The following is a 21,665-nucleotide window of genomic DNA, read 5'->3' as shown; positions in this document are numbered from 1 at the left end:
TTAGGTTTAGTAGGTGAAGCTCAACCCTGGAAATATGGAGGGAGATGGTCTGTCAGGGGCTTGATAGAGTTTTAATCTTTTATGAAAATCTTTTAATGATAGTGCTTTGTAACTTACCTCTTTCTGACATTTGTTGTTTTTTTAGATTAGGGTTTATTTCTTCCCAATTGTAAACTTGTTATTACTCACAGCACTGAAAGAACACAAAGGACACAGATAGAAGGAATGTAGTATTTACCAGTCCTAGTGTATCTGTTGCAAACATGGGACATTTAGTAAAACAGGGAACGAAGTGAGGAATGGCGGGCACCCGGGGGTTCGTGCAGCCACTGGAGGTGGCCTTCTGTGTCCACACCAGATGCCACGTCTGTGGTCACAGATTAAACAAAGACGAACAGTTCGCCTTTCTCACCATCCTTAGCAGTGGACAGAGGTAGCCACAGCTGCCTTTCTGGATCCTGATTTCTCTGTTTATTCCCTCAGTGATTGCAAAGAAAATAAAGGCATTTATAGCACACTTAAGCTAGAGAACACCTACAATATCAGTGAACATCTCAGCATTAAAGAGGTGAGTAATTAGAACCAATCAGAAAATTAACATTTCTTTACTAAATTCAGTTGTCTTTTTTTTTTTATGAAAGTCACGTAAGATAAAAATTAACCATTTTAAAGTGACTTTAGTACATTTGCAAGGCTATGCAACTCTCATCTCTCTACCTAATTCCAAAATATTTGCATCACCCTCGACCAGTTGACTTTCTTGAGGCATGAGTTTTCTCTAGCAGATGATGGAAGATCCTCTCCAGGGGCATCCCTGCAGACAACTTCACAGGGAAAGAGTTTATCCTTTGAGTGTCCCTGTTCCTGGAGGCACAAACCCCACTTGTTTCCCAGGGATACTGACTCTCCCAGACCAGCCATCCTTTTCTGTCACATCCCTGAGTGGGGACAAGAACCGTGGCCCACAGAGCCCTCACTCCTTATGAATGATGGCTGTGGCCCCAGGGCTCCCAGATAGGCCTTTAACAAGAGACAGAGTGGCAACAAGGATGGAAGGGACAGAGGGAATGAATGACCTCTCCTCCTCCTTTGCCCAGACCAGCACCCAAGCCTTGAGTGTTCAGACTCCAAGGAGAGATCCCTGTAGAGCACACTGGCTGGAGGAAGGGGCAGGGGGGCTTCAGCAGCCCAGGCCTAGGACACCCTTAGCCCTAGGCTGTGCCCACTCCCTCATACCTGGAGGCCTTCTGGCCTTCTCAGCTGTGCAGGAGAGAATCTAAGGAACCTTGCTTCTTCTGGGCTTCCGATACAGAAGCAATTACCGAGGAAAATCAAGGGGAGAAGTTGTTCCCCAAACCCCATGGCTTACCCACTGAGGCGTCACAGAAGGCTTCCAGGGTTTGCCGTGAGGTCCACAACAGCCTGATGATTTTCAGACGTGAAAGAGGTTTATTTGAAAGCTGTATACAAATTTCGGATTCTCTTCCCTAATATAGCTTGCATGTATTTATAAATAAAATATAACTTTGCAAGCAAGCCCTAATCGATGCCCTCTACTCATTTACTCATTATGCAACGTGCCATTTTCTTGGTGCACCGTGATGAGTAGGGTGGGAGAAGGCCCAAGTCATGAACCACGTTCCCGTTGATCTCAAGTCTCTCTATTACCCAAGTCCAGTGCATGCTGCCTCCTTCCCCTGGAAAGCAGCCTGCCCAGCCCCTTCAGCATCTCTGTTTGTCAAGACTTGCTCAGAAGTCACCTCCTCTCTGTTGCCCTCCCAGCCTCCTGCCTTGAAAGGCTCTGCACCTGGTGTCCCAATGCATTTCGTGTGCCTTTATCACGACACTGCCTCTTCCCTTTGAGATCTTTGAGGTGGACATGCAATATGATTTTGTTTTGCATTCCACCTCCTCACATAGTGCTTGGCATAGGGCAGGGAGGCGGGGAAGGAATGGGAGGGAGAGAAGAGAGCCTGGAAGAAACGCCAGTCAGGTACGTGTGTATTCGTTTTGGCCTGTGTAATTTATTGCTCTTCTAAAGCATTAAGTAGGTGATGTTTTTGGAGAAGAGTGGATTTATTTATATCTTTCCTTTTTATTATGCAGCATACCGGAAACATAAATAATTAATTTTGAAAATATGAATATAAGAATTGACAACATAGTTCTGCTGGATGAGGCAGGAAGAAGAAACCTTATGGACTTCAATTCTTCAGGAATAGACAAAATAGACTATGGGGCCTTCATGGCTGCGGTATGACCCCTATGTTCACACATGATCTTTTGGGGAAAAGTTAGGGCATCGTGTGTGTGTGTGTGTGTATAAAATATTTTTTGTTTGTTAGTTTTTATTTTTGTTTTTTTATTGAGATGAGATTCACTCAACATGAAATTAACTCTTTTACCAAGTGAGCACATTCACTAGAATTTAGTATAATCACAATGTTAAATAACTATCATCTCTATCTAGTTCCAAAGAACCTTCGTCACCCCAAAAGAAAGCTCGATCCCATTAAGCAATTGCTCCCCATTTCCCACTCCCAGCCCCTGGCAACCATCGCTCTGTGTTCAGTTTCTGTGAATTTACCTATGTTGGATATTTCATATGAATGGAATCGTACAGTATGTGACCTTTTGCGTCTGATAACCTTAACTGGTCTGTTTCATGTAGCCCAACGTTTTTGAGATTCATGTACATTACGGCATGTATCAGTATTTATTTCTCTTTATGGTGAATACAATAATACTGTGTGTATAAACAAGAATGCAGATGTGTCTAGTCCTTAGAGTGTCTAGCCTTAGTTATGGCTGTGGACTCATGTTCACTCTGTTGCTTATTAAAATGCTGTTAGGTTCAAAAAATCCCGTATCCATAACACAGCTTTTTACACCTCTTTTGTAGAACTGGGAAAAATCCCACAAAAGTGAATCTTTTATCATTTGCAAATGAATCAGAAGTAAAAGCCAACCCATTTGGTGAGTGTCAAACGGTCCGGTTCAAGGCTGTCATTGTTGTAGATGTGAAATGTCAGTACGTTCTTAGAGAAGCTATGGAAGAGGTTCTCGTACCACAAGTAACCCTTGTTTAAACACGCCGCTCTGTGCATGTTAAAAGTTCCCATCAGCAGCCACTGCCACATGGCGCCACAGTCCGTGAGCGGTGTGAAGGTTCCCAGGGCAGCTTCAGGGTGCAGGCTCTTCCCAGCCTCTGCTCGTGGTGCTGCTATGCCCCCACCCCCCCCCCCTCACTGCTTGAGCACCGGACCTGCTTTCACTTCCATCCACCCCTCCACTGCCAAACACCTGTGCACACGTTTTTCTTGCCAATGTAGGGAATGGTAACTGAGGACATGGGAGGGAGATCCCGTTTGGTGCTTTGCATCGCAATAATGAGCGGATAAGGGAGGGCAAAGGACACCATCCAAGCCCCATAAGCTTCCCCATTACCAGCTTCTCTGCTGGTTGGTGACTAATGGCTGTAACTGGTCCCTTTCACAAAGCAGCAGACCTGGACTCTGGGGGAAGACCAGGATTTTAAATCCTGAGTCAGCCTCTTCCTAACTGTGGGAACTTAGGCACAATATTTCACCCCATATGCCTCAGTTTCCTCATCTGTTAAATGGAGGCAGTAGTAACGCTTGTTAGACGTTACTATACTAAAAACGATTTAAGTGTGGGGTTAAATAAAATTTCTCAGTTGACTGAGCCTTGGTTTTCTCATCTGTAAAATGGAGCTATAGCTACTGTAAAGCAGCTTTACAGTGGCTTTATTACGGTGAAGTGGAGAGAGAGAGAGGATGAGAGAGAGAGAGAAGGCAGCCTCAGGCACTCAGAAGAACCGATGCGGGTGGGTTATTGTTGAGAGTTCATGGTTTGGAGGAGGGTGTCTTGGCACTGTCCCTCCAAGTTCGTCATCATATAAGGGCTGCATACTTCTGTCCTGATTAGAGAGAGCGCTCCAGAGTCTGGAAACAGGTACTAATATTTATTTACTTTATTCTCTTTGTAGCCCCCAGGAAATTTGAAACAGACCCTGAAAAATAATGCAGGAATCTTAAGAAATATTCATCGTGACGAAATCATTCCTTTGCAAAAATTAATGGTAACAATCAACAACCTTTGATATTTCGCTGTGACCTGGGCAAACTCTGTTTCACCTAGCCTAATGATATATTGATATGTCGTGCGTAGGTCAAATTTGGTTGACGCCAGGCTAAGAAATTGAGCTATTTTTAAAATAAATGATAGTAGCTGGGCTTTGAAGAGGACACATTTTCAATTTTCACCACAGATTTTCTGCCTCTTTGTTGCCTTTTTCCATTTGAGTGTGAACAGTTATTTTAAATCTCTGGTTGCCTCCTCTGTTTTTCTCTCGTTTCCATGGCCTTAAACAGGCTCCCCTAAGCCATGCAGCAGCTGAAGTGCTGGACTCACTCTTACTTAGTTTATTTTTATCAAAACTCTCTGTCCTTTACACCCTGCCATGAAATATGTGAGGCCAGGCGATGTCCTTCTTTCCACGTTCATTTAGCTCTACTCCCTGTTCCGATGTCCTTTGCCCCTCTCTTCCGTCCAGCTTTCTCACTCTTCCTGTCTTTTCTTTCCTGTCTGCCTTCCGGCTTCTTTCCTAAATGCCAGAAAGGCAGTTTGTAACAGAGAAAGAACATGGGCTCTGGAGTCAGGCCGACCTGATTTCAAATCTTGCTTCTGCCTCTCCGAAGTCTTGTGGCTTTCGGTTTTCTCATCTAAAAATGGTGGGAAGGGTCCTTGCCTCACTGTAGCTGGCTCTTGGACATGAAGGATCTGACCTCCCAGAGGGACTCTGCAAAAAAGGAGCCATTATTACTATGCTTGCATATGGGAGGGTCATGTTTGCAGCCGTCAAGGGGAAGACTGCGTGGGAACCAGGTTACAGAGTCAGCCTGCCTGAGGTTTGAAGAAGCTTATTCGTCCATTTGACTCCACCTTCAGAATCTTCTAGAACTAGTGTTTACCATCTCTCTCTTCATTTTTCCTCCTGCCTTTCTAATTCAGTGGAGTATTCACAAAGTCCTCCTCTACAATTTTCTTACGTGGTGTGCTGCACTCACCACAGTTCTCTCTCTGCTATACTTTATGCCTAGCACAAATATGTTAACATTTTAAGCTGGTGTTGACATGTTCCTTACATGCTTTCCTTCAAGTAGACACAGGACTCCTCGGCCTTTTCAGGAGTTGGGGCAACCTACAATTAGGCAAGTTGTTCTGTGGATGTGACCTACAATCTAAACCAGAGGTTAGCAAACTGTGGCCCTGAAAACTGCAGCCGTGGGCCCCCTCCGGCCTGCTGCCTGTATTTATTTATTTACTTACTTATTTGTTTATTTATTTTGGCCACGCCGTGCGGCATGCGGGATCTTAGTTCCCTGATCAGGGATCGAACCTGGGTCCCCAGTAGTGGAAGCTCAGGGTCCTAACCACTGGACCACCAGGGAATTCCTCTGCTGCCTGTTTTTACAAATAAGTTTGACTGGAACACAGCCAGGTCCACCTAGTTGACAGATGATCTGTGGCTGCTTTTGGCTACAAGGGGCAAAGTTGAGAGATTAGGACAGGGTATGGTCCACAGAGTCTACAGTATTTACTATCTGGTCCTTAACCGATAAAGTTTGCCAATTCCTCATCTAAACCATGCAAATTAAGCCACTCTTGTTGAACAGGTTTTACTGTAAACAATGCCTGCCACTTTGAGCAAACCCGATTCAAAAGAGTTTTGTGGCTACCTTACACATGGTGTGCTGCCCGTTGAAGCTCTAGAATGTGTATCCCAATTTTCTTCTTCAGCTTTCCTTCTACCCAAATATGTGAGGTTTTCTTTATTGTTCCTCGTGTTCTCGAATGAAACTATTACAGAGTATTACTGTTACTAATGATACTATTACAGAGTAAAGTCGGATTTGACGGCTGACTTACGGGTTGGGGGGATACAAAGCACGTGATCTCGCAGCTTCACGTTACAGGTCAGGAAATATGATCTGTGTTTATTCACCAGAGTGCTGTGCACCAAAAATTGAAGGAGCTTCAACAGAAAAGCAGTGGATTGGGGGTAAGGATTCGTTTTCTTTCTCTGTCTTGGGGTCTTGTTACAAAAGCACACACAGACTTTCAGAGATGTTGGGTTTTACAGGTACTTTAAGTAAAATCAAGTCTCAGTTATCCACCCATTTTAAACACCAAATTGGGTTTTCCCACCCTCTCCTTTCTGCGAGGACTTCTGTAAACGAAGACCGCATCCTGGCATGTTATGTACACAGGAGAAAGCTGGTTTTGGAAGTGTAGGATGCAAGTGTAGGTGGTACATCGGTCACTTTTACAGAGGTAATTCTGCTTGACAAACAGCCTCCAAATCGCAGTGCCTTCCACACACAAACTTTCACTCTCACTAGAAAACCAGTACAGTGCCACCCACCATCTGTGTGCCATTGGCCAAAGCAAGTCCCAGAGCCAAGCTCCTCATCATGGGGTGGGGATGTATACCCGTCTCCTGGGAAGCCACGCCAGGGAAGGTGTCACCAATCATGAACAGCTAGTAGAGTCTTAACTAGCAAGTCGTGGGGGTGTGGGGCTGAGTTAACAGTACTCGCATCAATATACAAACTGGCTGATGAAATTCTTTTATCACTTGATACCGTGTTGAGCGTTGCTGTGTTTTCCAGGTGAAAGTGGCCAATATCATTCGCTGTTTGGATTCTGCTCAGGACTTCATCACAAACCGAATCTCCACAATTATTGCTGAAGTAAGTGGTTATGCCAATAAGTGGGTGTGTGACCATAACTGCATGATCACAGAGGATGGTAGAGTCATTTTAATGGCTTTATTACTCTTTGATGTCTTTCCAGGAAAGTAAGAAGTATGGGAATACGATAATCAGCTACTTCGAACATTATCTGCAGTGGGTCAAAATCTCTGTAAGTGGTTTATCGTTGATCAACATAAGGGGGCTGTGTCTTGGGAGAGTCATTTTCTAGGATAAAATCAGGAGGAAATCAAATTAAATTCACAGAAATTAGACAGAAGGTAAGTAAAAGGACCTTGAACGTAGGAGCCACAAGTGGAGGCACAAGCTGCCGGGCAGCTTCCCGGGCCTGCCCACCGCGGACAGCATGCCCCTTGCATTCTCCCCCGGCTCCCTTTGCTCATTGCTGGAGGGATTCTGGTCTCCTCGACTGTGTCTCCCCTGGCAAACCGTGAGCTCCTTACGTTAGAGTCCATTTGCAGCCGTGGTTTGTACATGCCCTGGGCAGCACTGAACCTGCTATGTCATTGGTGTATTGGTCGACTAGGGGGCTTAAACAACAGGAGCTTATTTTCTCACAGTTCTGGAGGCTGGAAGTCCAAGATCAAAGTGTCGGCAGGTTGGTTTCTTCTGAGGTCTCTTTCCTTGACTTGTCGGTGGCCGTCTTCCCCTTCTGTCCCCACGTCGTCTTCCTTCTGTGTCTGTGTCCAGATTTCTTTTATAAAGACACCAGTCCTATTGGATTAGAGTCATCTTAGTGACCTAATTTTACCTGAATTCCCTCTTTGAAGACCCTATCTCCATATACAGTCACATTCTGAGGTACGGGAGGTTAGGACTTTGACATGGGAACCTTTGGGGGACAAAATTCAGTCCATAAAGTTAAGTCTCCATGAATAAATCAGTAGAGAGAAGTGGAGGAGCAGAGTGAAGTTTCCAGTGGCGCACGCAACCGATGGAGAATTACAGTACCTTTTCTCCACACCCTCCCCAGCATTTATTATACGTAGACTTTTTTTTTTTTTTGCGGTACGCGGGCCTCTCACTGTTGTGGCCTCTCCCGTTGCGGAGCACAGGCTCCGGACGCGCAGGCTCAGTGGCCATGGCTCACGGACCCAGCCTCTCTGCGGCATGTGGGATCTTCCCGGACCGGGGCACGAACCCGTGTCCCCTGCATCGGCAGGCAGACTCTCAACCACTGCGCCACCAGGGAAGCCCTATATGTAGACTTTTTGGTGATGATCATTCTGACTGGTGTGAAGTAATACCACATTGCAGTTTTGATTTGCATTTCTCTAATAATGAGCGATGTTGAGAATCTTTTCATATACCTGTTGGCCATCTGTATGTCTTCTTTGGAGAAATGTCTATTTAGGTCTTCTGTCTTTTTGGTTTGGGTTGTTTGTTTTTTTGTTGTTATTGAGCTGTATAAGCTGTTTGTATATTTTGGAAATTAAGCTCTTGTTGGTCACATCATTTGCAAATATTTTCTCCCATTCCGTAGGTTGTCTTTTTGTTTTATTTATGGTTTCATTTGCTGTGCAAAAACTTTTAAGTTTAATTAGGTCTCATTGGTTTATTATTGCTTTTGTTTCCATTACTCTAAGGAGAGGGATCCAAAAACTATTGCTGCAATTTTTGTCAAAGAGTGTTCTGCCTATGGTTTCCTCTAGGAGTTTTATAGTATCCAGTCTTACATTTAGGTCTTTAGTCCCTTTTGAGTTTATTTTTGTATATGGTCTTAGAGAATGTTCTAATTTCATTCTTTTACATGTAGCTGTCCAGTTTTCCCAGCACCACTAATTGAAGAGACTGTCTTTTTTCCATTGTATATTCTTGTCTCCTTTGCCATAGATGAATTGACCATTAGTGCGTGGGTTTATTTCTGGGTTTTCTATCCTGTTGCATTGACCCATGTGTACCCTTACCCCACTTTTTATAAAACTAACAGTGAAAAAGCCTATAAAGAGAGTGTATACGGTTGTTTGAGCTTGGAGAAACATAATGTTATTAATATGGGCTGCCTTGTAAGGTAGAGGTGGAAGAAAAGGGGGAGGTGAGCCAACCAATAAAGGAAAAGAAATAAGACACACTCCCCACCCCAGGAACTAGCATCTAGCTTCTTGTACTTACTCCAGAGTTTTTTGAATGAATGAATATAGTTTTCTTAAGCTAATGGGATTGGAGCATCTGTCTATGATTCATTACACTTGTTTAGTCTTACCTCAGTAATGAGTACTTTGCTTTCTGTCTTCTAAAATGGAGGTCAGCAGGTCCTGCCATTTTTGTAAATAAAGTTTTATTGGCACACAGTCACACCCATTTGCTCATATATTGTCTGTGGCTGTTTTCGCCCCACCATGGCAGAGTGGAGCAGTTGCGACAGATACATCTCAGCCGAGCCTGCAAAGTCTAAAATATTTACTCTCTGGCCCTTTATAGAAAAAGTCTGCCAACCCCTGTTCTAAAATGTAGACTTATTCATTACCTAACTTTCCACTTTCTTCCCACATCCTTTGTCAGACTACAAAGGGGGTGGGTAAGAAACTCAGACTGAGGCACTGTGCTGACCACATATACTCTTTAAGTCTCTGCAGAGTCCAGCAAGATACTTTTCCAAATAACAAACCGGGGAACTAAAAACCAAGGCTCAGAGAGAATCGGGGTCTTCCTTTCAAGTACATACTTTTTTATGTCGTAGAACTCATCCATAGAAATCAGCCATCAGCTCCATATCCAGAGGGCCTAAGGATTCTTTTTGTGAACAGGCCAGAAGTGAATAGGGTGTTTAATTTTATTCTTGTGGAATTTTGTGGGTGTGGCTCCATCTAAGTTTGCCTGTTTTTCTTACCCCCATAGATCACTGAGCAAATGGCAGCCTGCAAACCAGTGGCCACCGCTCTAGATTCGGCTATTGATGTCTTTCTGTGCAGCTACATTATTGACCCCCTGGTAAGAATTTCATCTTTCAAAAGAAGAAAACACAGTAAACTCATTATCTTTGATTTTTTTTTTTTCAGATGGTAGTTCACACTATAATATAACATAGGTTTCTTCTTGGGTCTGTTACAGTTGTAGAATCCAAGACCTAAGATCTAAAATGTAGATGAATGTGTTCTGACACTAATAAGCTAGAAAAGTCAAAGTCCTCGCTGCATATCTTCATTCCTTACTTGAATTTTATTTACAGAAGTCAAGAGACCCTCATGAAAAAAAGCTGTTTGTCTGAAATAATTAGAAAGGAACAGCACCGGTGTGCAGAGTGCCAATATTCCAAAGGACTCTTAGTGTAGCTATATATGTAACCCTAAAGCTATAGCAAACTTAGTTTAATTTTTGAGTTAACAGCCTTTTAAGATGTTACCATTGGGCTGGTAAGTTCCAGTTAACCAAGTTTATTCCTCAGCTCTGTTCACTCCTCGATATACACTGACTCTCTCCATGAGTCAATCCTCTCATTCCCTTCACTTAAAGCACCTCAGTGGCTCACTGTTAATATCACGGGAAGGATCAGGATCCTTAATGTCATGCTCTAGGCCCTGCATGATTGGGTACCTGCCCATTGGCACATTTTGTACTGTTTGATCACTTTTCTCACTGTGCTTCAGTGTTTTCTTTCATTTCTTTATATACTCCAATAAAGATGTTAAAAAAAAAAATTTAGATTTCCCCACCCCAGGGCCTTTGCATATGCCAGTTCTGCTGCCTAGAAATTAGACACAAGCTCCTTCTCCCTCTGTTTCTCTCTCATTCTTCCCCTCTACACCCATATCCCACCTAGCTGACTCCTCTAGGTCTTATAATATAATGGTTGAGAACACAGACTCTGAATTCAAATTCCACTTCTACATTTTCTGAACTCCATGACGTGGAAAAATTATTTATCTTTTCTGAGCTTCTTCACCTTAATAGGGTTGTTTTGATGGTTCAAAGAAAGACTACATGGAAAGCCCTTAACATCTTTCCTGGTACATTAACACACTCCATAAATGTTTGCTGTTGTTCCATTTTCAGCTCAAACATATCTTTTTTTCCGGGAAGGTTTTTCTGATCTTCCCAACTACATTTGGCTCCCATGGAACTTTCTGATATTCCTGTAGAGATATTTTTGCTGTTTGTACTGTACACTGGTGTGGCTCTTTGGTGAGACCTGTCCCCCGCAACACACACTAGACTCTGAACTCCGTGAGCACGAGTTGTGTGTTCACTGCTGTGACCCTGTCATCTGGAGTGTTGTCTGGCACAGGCCATAAGGATGATCAGATAGCTGCCTGTCACGGTACATTCAGATTGCTCTATCCGTCCATCTCTCTGTTCCATTATCACTTGTCTCTCTGGGAGGGACTTTTGTACCTGGATGGAAATGATCCTCACACTTTCCCAGCCATGCAGATCCCCCACCTTGGTCTCCTGGCTGCTTCCCTCCCCTCCTGACTTTGTACCCTTTTGTCTGCTGCTTGGAGCCCCTGCTGAGGGCTTTGATTAAAGCCCTCATTAGGGGAGCCCTAGGTTAGTTAGGCTGGTTCCTTCTGAACTGCTCTCCTTGCGCCCAGTCTCCATTGCCTGCCGCAGCCAGTCAGATCACCCAACTAGCAGGTGCCTCTCCAAAACCATCGGGGAACACTGGAGGGGAGGCCTGAAGGATGCTCAGGAAGACTGTAGGCTAGCGCTTTGTAGCAGGTGGTTTAAAGAGTAAGGAAGAGTTCTGGCCTTTGGCTCGGCCAGGAAAATAGACTCCTGGCTGGCAAACATGTTTCTTTTATATCTTGATTGTACCCAGAATGATTGAGGCAGCTTCCAGTAAAAGGAATGGTTGTCATAAAGCTCTAAGCCTCTCAAAACAAGGTTGAAAGTGTGGAAATCTACCAATAAAAGAATATGTGGGAAAGGAGAACAAATTTACTGAAAATTCTGGGCCAAGTGATGCCACTCTGTCCAACGCTAAACTCAACCAGGAACAAAGCAGAAGCGCAGTGGCCGAGACGTGAGGGTCTGGGCGGTTGTTTTTATGTCCGAGCTACCTTTTACCTCCCAGTGGGCTGGGGAGGGCTGCTCTAGTGCTACAGGGTTATCCTAAGGCAGGGGCCGCAGACTCGAGCCTCTACAAGGATCTGGAAGGTTATAGATTTACAAAACAAGCCAAGACCAGATGCTGGCTAGTGTCTGGTACCCACAGAGCCATACTGCTTGTGCACAGCCACCTCTGTTCTGATTGGTGGGTCAGGTTAAATAATGTTGGGTATCACCCCTGTAAGAGCTAGTGGTATGGCCTGCAACAGACTGAGGACAGATAACCCCTCCTGAAGGAAGAACCATCACTCAACTCCAGCTGATGTTGCCTTGTGGGAACGAGGGCTCAGCATTACGAGTTCCGACTTGAGACTTTTAGAGAAAAGACGTAAAGCCAGGTTTCTGTGTGACATCTGACTTAGGAATATAGGCAGCTGTCTTTTAAAAAGATACTTTAATATTGCTTTTTAGGCAGAACAGGATTGAATTCAGCCCATGACCATCCTTAAAGATTGGTTAAATTCATCATGGAACGTTTGTTGGGGGCATCGTTTTGTACCAAGCATTGCATCTGTTTTCTTCACAAAATAGTGTTATGGGATGAGGATGCTGCCAATCCCACTGTTGAGAGGCAGAGCAAAGCCAGGAAGTTTAATGAACCACCCTCACATCAAAACAACTCAGAGAAGGATCTGAGCTCAGGCCTGCAGGCTGTCCATGCTCTTATGGCTGGCCTCAAAGCCGGGGGCCATCTAGTCGGATGGTTAGCTGTTGTTTGGGGGTGTCCTAGATGCTAAACCTTGCTTCAGCACTTGCTGCCTCTGTTCCTCATTTATAAAATAAATACGACAATAGGATCTATTCAAGGTTTTCAGAAAGATGGAATGAATTATAATAATAGGTAGCACTTCACACAGTGGCCAGCTCATCTTAAGTTCACAAAATTAGAATCCATTAAAAAAACTGCAAAATAAAGTTATTTTCCCCAAGCCGGTGTTGTTTTCCATTTCCCATCTTCAAGCATCTAATCCTCATGATTTTCCTTTTTCCCTGCAGAATTTGTTTTGGTTTGGTATAGGAAAAGCTACCGCATTTTTACTTCCGGCTGTCATTTTTGCCGTAAAGCTGGCTAAGTACTACCGTCGAATGGATTCTGAAGATGTATATGACGATGAGTAAGTAGACAAGAGGCTGGGGAATCATTTTCTAAGTGGCGCTACCTTCCGAGCACTTGCTAAAGAACGGCTCTGATGCGATTAAACTTGACTTTTTTTTTTTATGATTACAACTATATGACATTCTTTTTTTTTTAATTTATTTTTTTATACAACAGGTTCTTATTAGTTATCCATTTTAAACATATTAGTGTATATATGTCAATCCCAATTTTTTTATGATTACAGCTATATGACATTCTTTTTTTTAATTTATGTTTTTATACAGCAGGTTCTTATTAGTTATCCATTTTATACATATTAGTGTAATAGGTCATCCCTATTCAGATGAAATTTTTATACTGGTTTTCTTATGCTTATTTTAACTTTTTTTCCCCTTGCTTAATCGTCTCAGCTTCCTTAATCAGCCTTCTTATTTCTTTTTTTTTTTTTTGCGGTACACGGGCCTCTCACTGTTGTGGCCTCTCCCGTTGCGGAGCACAGGCTCCGGACGCGCAGGCTCAGCGGCCATGGCTCACGGGCCCAGCCGCTCCGCGGCATGTGGGATCTTCCCGGACCGGGGCACAAACTCGTGTCCCCTGCACAGGCAGGCGGACTCTCAACCGCTGCGCCACCAGGGAAGCCCCAGCCTTCTTATTTCTTGTTTGCAGTTCCTCTGTCTCAGGGACTTGGCACTTTACTTTATAACTGTTTTTACTAGTTTTCATTTTGGCTCCATGGTCCACCCTTCACTCTGTGCCTGGTGAACTTGTATTCAAAATGTGCTCATTCTGACTTCATTTACCTCCTTCTTAATATGTGTTTCTCCTGAATTTGCTTTTTCAGCATCTGTATTAGAGTAAAAAGGTGGGGGATGCAACTGTTGAGCTGTAATTGTAACTGAAAAATCATTTTATCTCCTTTTTTGTGTTTTATAGTGTTGAAACTATACCCATGAAAAAAGTAAGCCTTTTCTTTTTTAAGCCATATTTCTAAGGTGGGACTGGGGAGGGCTTTATTATTAGATGACAAACTTTTAAAACTAAAATAATAACATTAAATTACATAACAACAACAAATATGCCCGGATAAAAATAAATGCTGATGCCTCTTAAAATGAGAGCTGGCACATGGAGAATACCAAAGACATCCTTGTTGAATGAATGAAAATCGTCTATGTTAAATTTATTAATATATAAAATGTTTGTTTGGATCTTTGGTTTTTTAAAGGGAAGAAAATATAAATATACTTTTTTACTTTCTTTATAGATTTAACAAATTGTTATATACTTTTTACGACCGTTACATTGTCTTTGTAATCCATGATGTAAATGCTTCATCTTAGAAATAACATGGTGTTTTTGGTGCATTTATTTTTGTTACAGTATGGAAAGTGCTAATATTGGTTCTCGTAGACATCAAGCCTCCAGAATGGAAAATGCCAATATTGGTTCTCGTAGACATTGAGGCACCCAGACAAATTGAACAAAGTTTTTAAACAGCTCCAACTGCATGAGTTCATGACCTGCAGCATCTCCAAATATTGGGAAAGAAACCTTCTGTTCAGGAGCTTACAGAGTTCAGTGAGGTCACACGGAGTACGCACTGACCGGCCTAAGAGTGGAAAACGCACACGCCTATTTTTTAGAAGTTTTGCTTTAATCATCTGAGCCTTCTATGAAAATTTAAATATGTAAAACATTCATGAATTCCCAGTTTAGCCTTTGGAGCAAGACAGGAATTTGGGCACATTTCATCCAATGGGAACTTCGACTCCTAGTTAGACAAAGTCCAGAAAATAGCAGATCTGTGTGTAAACAATAAAAGAATGATTTCAGAATTATGACTCTAATCCTCTTATTGAAAAATAGATCTGAACTACAGATGTCAATGAAGTCTCTGTATTATTTTCTTAGAGTGGCTGTAACACATCACACAAACTGAGTGGCTTAAAGCAATGTGTTCTCGAACTTTTATGGAGGCCGGAAGTCTGAAATCAACACGTCAGCAGAGTTGGTTCCTCTCAGAGAGCCCGAGGGAGAGTCTGTTCCGGGCCTTTCACTGAGATTCCGATGATTGCTGCCAATCCTTGGCCTTCCTTGGCTTGTAGATGTATCACTCCAGTCTCTGCCTCTGTCTTCACATGGAGCTTCCCTTTGTGTGTGTGTCCCAATTCCCCTTATCTCCTGAGACCAGTCACTGGGTCAGGGCCCATCCTAAGCAAGAATGAGCTCACCTTCATTTCATCGTATCTGCAAACAACCTATTTTCAAACATTCACAGGTTCTAGGTGAACATAAATTTGGTGGCCGGGTGGGCGGCGGGGGAGAGATTATTCCCCCCACACACACACACACAGTCACCCAACAACAATAGCAAATAGCCAAAGAGATAGAGAAGTGAACACGAAAGAAAGTGACACTGTACACACAGAAATTAAGGTAAATTACCAAAATCAGAAATGGCAGAAAATAAAAAAAATGTTAGTAGACATACACAAAATAGTGACTCATTCCCCTCTTAATTTTAACCTTTAAGATTTGTCTGTATCTAAGAGCACATTAATAACCCACTGCATGTGTCAATCAATTGTCTCTGCATCTAACCCAGTGATGCCAGCCCCTGCTACACAATGGATTCACCTGAGGGGGGATCTTTTTAGAATTACTGATGTTTGGGTCCCATCCCAAGAGATTCTTATGTAGCTGGTTAGGGATGTGGCTTGAGCATGTGTATTTAAAATGTTTCCCAGATGATTGTGATGTACAGCCAGGGTTGAGAAACACTGCCTCTGGTTAATTAAATCAGAATTTCTGAGATGTATCCCAGGTAATTCTCATGTGTAACCTGAGAATTACTGATACAGCTTCTACATGCATTTCATCTGATTTATATATATATATTCATTGATCATCTACAATGTCCCAGGCACTGTGCAAGACACTGGATGGGGGAGAGGTGAGCTAACAGACTAGATCCAGCCTCCTAGGAGCTCAGTGTCAGTGGTGGAAACCAAGACGACCCATTTGATGAGTATATGAGAGACACAGAAGGCTGTGTGGTGGTGGAAGTCAGGGGAGGGTTCCTTGCAGTTGAATTTCTGAAAAATATGTGCATGAGAACCCTATGACACACTTAACAAATCTGTTTCTTATGAAGGTTCTGTGGCTTTCACTTGTCCCCTCCTGTAATCCTCACCGCATCCCTATGAGGTCAGAAGTTTTAGTTCTAATTATAAACGAAGTGGCCTGAAGCTTACAGAAGTGAGTTGTCCAATATCACCCAGCTCATACGTGTTTGGGTCAGAAGATGATCCAGGTCCCCCAGATTCCATAGCTCCTGGCTCTCTTGTTGAATCTATTCTGTCAGCGCTAACCTTAGTGCTCTGTTGCCTCTGCTTAGTCGTGCTGGCTTTGCATCTTTTGTAAAAGAATGTTGCCTACAGCCTGAAATATACAGGATAGCCCATTCTCAAGGCTCTGACCTTTAGAGTTATAACACTGCCATTCATATAGAGATAAACAGAATGATATCTGTCCTGTTGTGAGGCTTATAGGAACATTGTGACCAGACCTGTAAGAACAAAGGATTCCAGCACCAAAAAGTTTGCAACAATCAGTGCACCTCTTCCCCTTTTAGTATAAAACAAGCCTGAATTCTAACTCGGGTAAAATGGTTCTTTGAGACACTAGTCCACCATCTTCTGGGTCTGCTGCTTTCCGAATAAGTTGCTTTTCCTTGCCTCAACACCTCATGTCTTGATTTATTGGCCTGTCCTACAGTGAGCAGTACGAGCTTGGACTCAGTAACCACGTCACAAGCTAGGGTGGGTTTTAGCACAGACCGCTTACTGACAGCGTTTCAAACTAAAACCACCAGATAGCTGTCTGGTGTTCTCTAAGGATGAAATGCAGTATCAATCAGTGCTACTCAAAGTGTGGCCCGAGGACAAGAAGAATCACCTGGGGAGCTCAAAAAAGGCTAATTCTGACTCCACCCCAGATACCCTGAATCAGAGTCTCTGAGGGTGAGGCCCAGGGATGTGTATTTTCACAAGTTTTCCAGATGAGTCCAAAGTACATAAAGTTGGCCAAGCATACCTCAAGTCACCCTGATGAAAAAGATCATTTAGAAACTAGCTTTCATCCAAGAAATGTGGCTAAGCCCCAGTGCAAACTACAGATTTTTGGTGCCTGTGTAAGGGCTGCAGGGGAAAAGGGAGAAGATGGAGCCAGTCCTGAGAGCATGTTCATGGCTAACCACCAGGCCCAAACCCACCATCCATCCATCTGAAATGCCTGTTTCCACTCCCATCTTCCTGAAGAAGGGGCTCCTGCACGCCTTCATTCCCTCCCTGAAACGCCACTGCCATCAAGTCAGATCAGTGACACCCACCACTTCTCCTCCCTCTTCTAAATGAGCATTTACTCTTGCTGTCTCTCCCCAACAAGATCTCAAACCCTTGCGTACAAAGCCCAGGTCTTAAGTTCCTTTGAGTCCCCATAGCCCTTTAGAGTGTTAACCACAATTTCAGAAATGGACACCTGATTAGAGAGGTGTTTATTTGGGGTTTGTTAGGAGTGCATCCCAGGAGACACAGATTAAAGATGTAACCAGGCAGGACCCTATGGGACCTTGCCAGGACAGTCACCCCTACCCCACCATGTCCTCTGCCTGCCTCTTGTTTGTAGAAAAACTTTAGTCTCCTTGGCCTTCCCCAAGTTGCAAATAATAACTGCAATCAGATAAGTGAGAAAATGCAGAAACAAAGGAAAATAGTCAAGCAAGACAAAATAATAATTGTTTAGCAATTAAACAAAGTGTATGACCTTTAGTTCCTCCCCAGGGGCTCTAGATAATATTCTGAGTCATGTCCTTTGAGCTGTTTTGCAGAGACTGAAACTGCCACCAGGTGGAAGAAGTTAACTGTGTGCTGCCCACAAGCCCATAGACCCCAGACCAGTTGGAACCAGAAGGTTGATGATGTTGACTCCTGATGACCTCACCATCAACTAATCAGAAGAATGTCCATGAGCTGATGACACAGCCTGCAGCCCTCTCCCTCACCCTGTCTTTGAAAACATTTCCTGCCATTTGGGAGTTCAGGTCTTTTAAGCACTAGCTGCCTGGACTCCTTGTTTGGCACCTTGCAATAAATGCTGCACTTTCCTTCACCACAGCTGGTGTTAGTAGTTTGGTTTTACTGCACACAGGTGAGCAGACCCAAGTTTGTTTGATAAGAAAGAAGCACTTGAATTGTGTTCCACCAGACTAGAAAATGGGGGAAGCTTATAAAGACAAAAAACCGCACGGTGACATAAAGTTGTTTGTCAGGAATTAGAATTGGAGCTGGCAAGAAGTAAAGGTGCTTGTTAAGGAAGGATTGGTTGGGGTTTGAATGAATACAGTGTTGTGAGGGGCAGAGGGGATTTTGAAACTACAAGGTGGCAACTAGCAGCTGCTAGCAGATAATGTTTTCAAATGTAATGCTGGCGGTATCCTTGAGTTTGATACCATTCAGAGAAAATTCAAGTTCTCAGGGACACAGGAACATGTCTGAAACCACAACCACAAAGTCCACCCAGCTCCATTTTGGATGTCTGAACCACAGTTACTCCATTTCGATATTTAAGTGATCTTAAATATGTCATCAAGAGGCAGTATGGACTGATACTGGATTGGACTGAGACCTCAGTTCAAATGTGCTCTCCCTTGAGAAGCAACTCAAGCTCCTTTAGCCTCATTCCCCCCTCTGTTAAATGGGGGGGATTATGCCCACCTCATTGGGTGGATGTGATGGTCCTCATGATGGCTAGCACTGAGTAGGCTCAATAAAGGAGAGCTAATGTCACCTGCCAGTGACATGGTAGGCTTTCAATATATAGCAGATCATGTTTCTTTCTGAGGCAGTGAACTCCTTGTCACTGGGGGTTCAAGGAAGGCTGGTCAAGCTATCCTACCTGTGAGATGCCATGAAGAGGTGTCTCCATTCAGTTCAAAGAGGAAAGGAAAGGGAAGGTGGAACAGTAGGGAGTACCAGGATCTATCTCCCCACTTGAAAGTGAATTACACAGGCAGAATCTGTCTGCTATAACTATTATGGAACCCTGGAGTCTATTGAAGGCTGCCGAATTCCAGAGGAAGTCTTGGATGGTAAATTATGGTTAATTTCGGTCAATTTCAACTCTGAGCTCTGTAGCCACTACCTATTCCCCCACTCCACTCCGATGGCAGCCAGTGAGTGGTGCATGAGTTCCTGGAGTAGCTTGCACGCAGACATTGAGGGCAAGAATGGGCGTTAAGGACCCTGTCCTTCAGATATTGGAGGTCTGTGTTCTGACCCCTGGTTGTTGCTTCTAATCACGGAGGTGCAGATGCAGAAGTGAGCGGCCCTGGTTTCACTCCCGCTGAGGGCCAGCTGCATTAACGCTCGCCTTGTCTGGCTATATGGTAGTCCACAGTGCTGATAGCACAGTCTGTCCAGCAACATTTTCCAGCCACGTCTTTCAACGTCCCTTCTACCTCTGGATGATGCCACCAGCTGAGCATGAGAAGGAATTGGAAACGCCCGTGGAATGTCGTGTTCGTTAGCCTACTGTCAGGGGCCCTTTGCTGGCAGGGGCATGGCATCTATGACCGTAAATGAACCAGATATCCAAAAATATGGCAGAGCTTTGTCTCAAGTGCTGCTATGGTGTGGCCCAAATCTGCCACTTGCACAGAATGGCAATTCCAGTTAGGGGGTCAAAGGCCATTAGAAGCCATAAGTAGGGACTTCCCTGGTGGCATAGTGGTTAAGAATCCGCCTGCCAATGCAGGGGACACGGGTTTGAGCCCTGGTCCAGGAAGATCCCACATGCTGAGATGCAACTAAGCCCACGAGCCACAACTACTGAGCCTGTGTGCCACAACTACTGAAGCCTGCGTGCCTAGAGCCCGTGCTCCGCAACAAGAGAAGCCACCGCAATGAGAAGCCCGCTTACCGCAATGAAGAGTAGGCCCCGCTCTCCACAACTAGAGAAAGCCTGCGCACAGCAACGAAGACAAAAATAAATAAACAAATAAATTTATTAAAAAAAAAAAAAAAAGGAAGAAGAAGAGGCCGTAAGTAGCCATGAGATGGCAGCAGAGGACACATGTTGTCTATTTGCCAGAAAAGGGCAAGGCTCACCCTTAGAGCTGTAAGGGTCCCCGTTTACCTTCAGAAAGACAGATGAACTACTGACAGTACCACATCCTGATAGCCATTCCAGTCCCCTTGGCACACAGATGTAAACCTTCCACCCAGTGGACTCCATCAGTTTTTAGCTGGGATGAGCCTTCCATAAACCAGACGCAAGCATCGTCAGGGCTTCCTGGGATACATCTCCAGGTAGCCAAAACTTGGCCCTGAGAGTAACCAAGGGGGATACAATGGATCCTGAAGGATATGGCCTCAACCTTTTTGTGTGAAGAGCACTCATCTGTGGGACCAGGCTTGATGCTCTGGAATGTTCCATTTTCATTTTTTATGAGAAATCTCTTTGCCTTTCCAACTCTGCCTTTAACATCTGAGGAGACCAATGCCGGATGGGGATCCCTGGATACAATGATATCTGGCTGTCCTTTCTAAGGCCCTTGGTCTCCACAGGTGCCCAGGAGCAGGGCAGGAGCCGTTTTTTTTAAGTGGGGTATTGCTGGGAACTGTGTCTCCAAGAAGCCAGTACCCCAGGGGCAGACTGGGCAGAGACTACCTTCGGCAGCAAAACTCGCAGTATCAGAGAGCCAGTTTTCACCAAATCCTTGGGGTTTACGGGGCCCCAGCATAGGTAGCTTGTGGGAACTCGAGCACACCTGCTACCCAGGTCCCCAGGAATAGTTGGCAGACTTTCTGGTTACTTTGTACACAAGGCTCAACAAAATACCTGGATGAAGCCCACATTGTCTCCTGTTCCCAAACTGCCCCACTGAGTCAGGGCTTCCTACTTGGGTTGTGAGGTCTTTCGGGTAACTTTTTCTTCACTGTCTCAGGAATCAATCTTTAAGCCTCAGTTCCCGGGACTCCCAAGAATTGACTTGGTGGCTGATGCCTGATATCCTCAGGACTGCTAAGTGCCCCCTCCACCCTCCTTCGACATTAGCCAGTCTATTCCGAAGCTGCCACCATCTGCCCTTCATGGGAGCCTCTCAGCAGGAAGGCATCCACGTAGTCATATCCTGAAGGGAGAAAGCCTTGTCCAGTTACTTGGCTCACCCACTGACGACAAATACTAGGACAGTACATATGTTTTGGACATCCAAGTGATCTTCCAAGCAAACTGACCTTTGACACTTGGTACCAAAGAGACTGAGAAAAAGGCATTAGCCATGTCCAAGGCAGAATACTGACAGAATGTATAATATTTAGCTACAAGTAGACAAAGTTGACAGGCTGGGGCTGTAGAGGCAACACCTGAATTTTGTTGGCTATAATTGACTGTGGAAACATTCATTTTGGACTTCATGTGAGGAAGAAATGGCCTTCCAGTGTGTTAAGTCCCCGAGATTTGGGGCTTTATTTGTAACAGCGACTGCATTACCCATTTTATACACTCTACTACGTCACAGGCTCTAGGACTTTTAAGAGACACATGAGTTGTCTGAGCTTTATTTAGGAACATCAGTAAATATTTGTCAAATTAATTGAATGAACAGATTTAAACTGATGGCATTGAACTATATCATCTCTCACATATACTCCTCCTCT

General features: G+C 44.1%; 1 protein-coding gene across 1 annotated transcript in view; it reads left to right on the top strand.

Annotated features, from left to right (window-relative positions):
* PROM1 (prominin 1) overlaps positions 1 to 14,780 on the top strand; it is a 98,243-nt gene extending 83,463 nt beyond the window's left edge. The window contains 12 exon segments of the mRNA XM_032631714.1: positions 484 to 568; positions 2,107 to 2,127; positions 2,129 to 2,254; positions 2,904 to 2,990; positions 4,010 to 4,102; positions 6,032 to 6,085; positions 6,696 to 6,776; positions 6,880 to 6,948; positions 9,636 to 9,728; positions 12,843 to 12,961; positions 13,879 to 13,903; positions 14,371 to 14,780. Of these exon segments, the coding sequence (XP_032487605.1) occupies positions 484 to 568; positions 2,107 to 2,127; positions 2,129 to 2,254; positions 2,904 to 2,990; positions 4,010 to 4,102; positions 6,032 to 6,085; positions 6,696 to 6,776; positions 6,880 to 6,948; positions 9,636 to 9,728; positions 12,843 to 12,961; positions 13,879 to 13,903; positions 14,371 to 14,400 (883 nt within the window). The 3' untranslated portion in view covers positions 14,401 to 14,780.
* Positions 14,781 to 21,665: the final 6,885 nt, after the last annotated feature.

Source organism: Phocoena sinus, chromosome 5 (assembly GCF_008692025.1).
Source record: "Phocoena sinus isolate mPhoSin1 chromosome 5, mPhoSin1.pri, whole genome shotgun sequence".
Taxonomy (NCBI): Eukaryota; Metazoa; Chordata; class Mammalia; order Artiodactyla; family Phocoenidae; genus Phocoena; species Phocoena sinus.
This window is presented reverse-complemented; position numbering and strand designations above follow the sequence as displayed.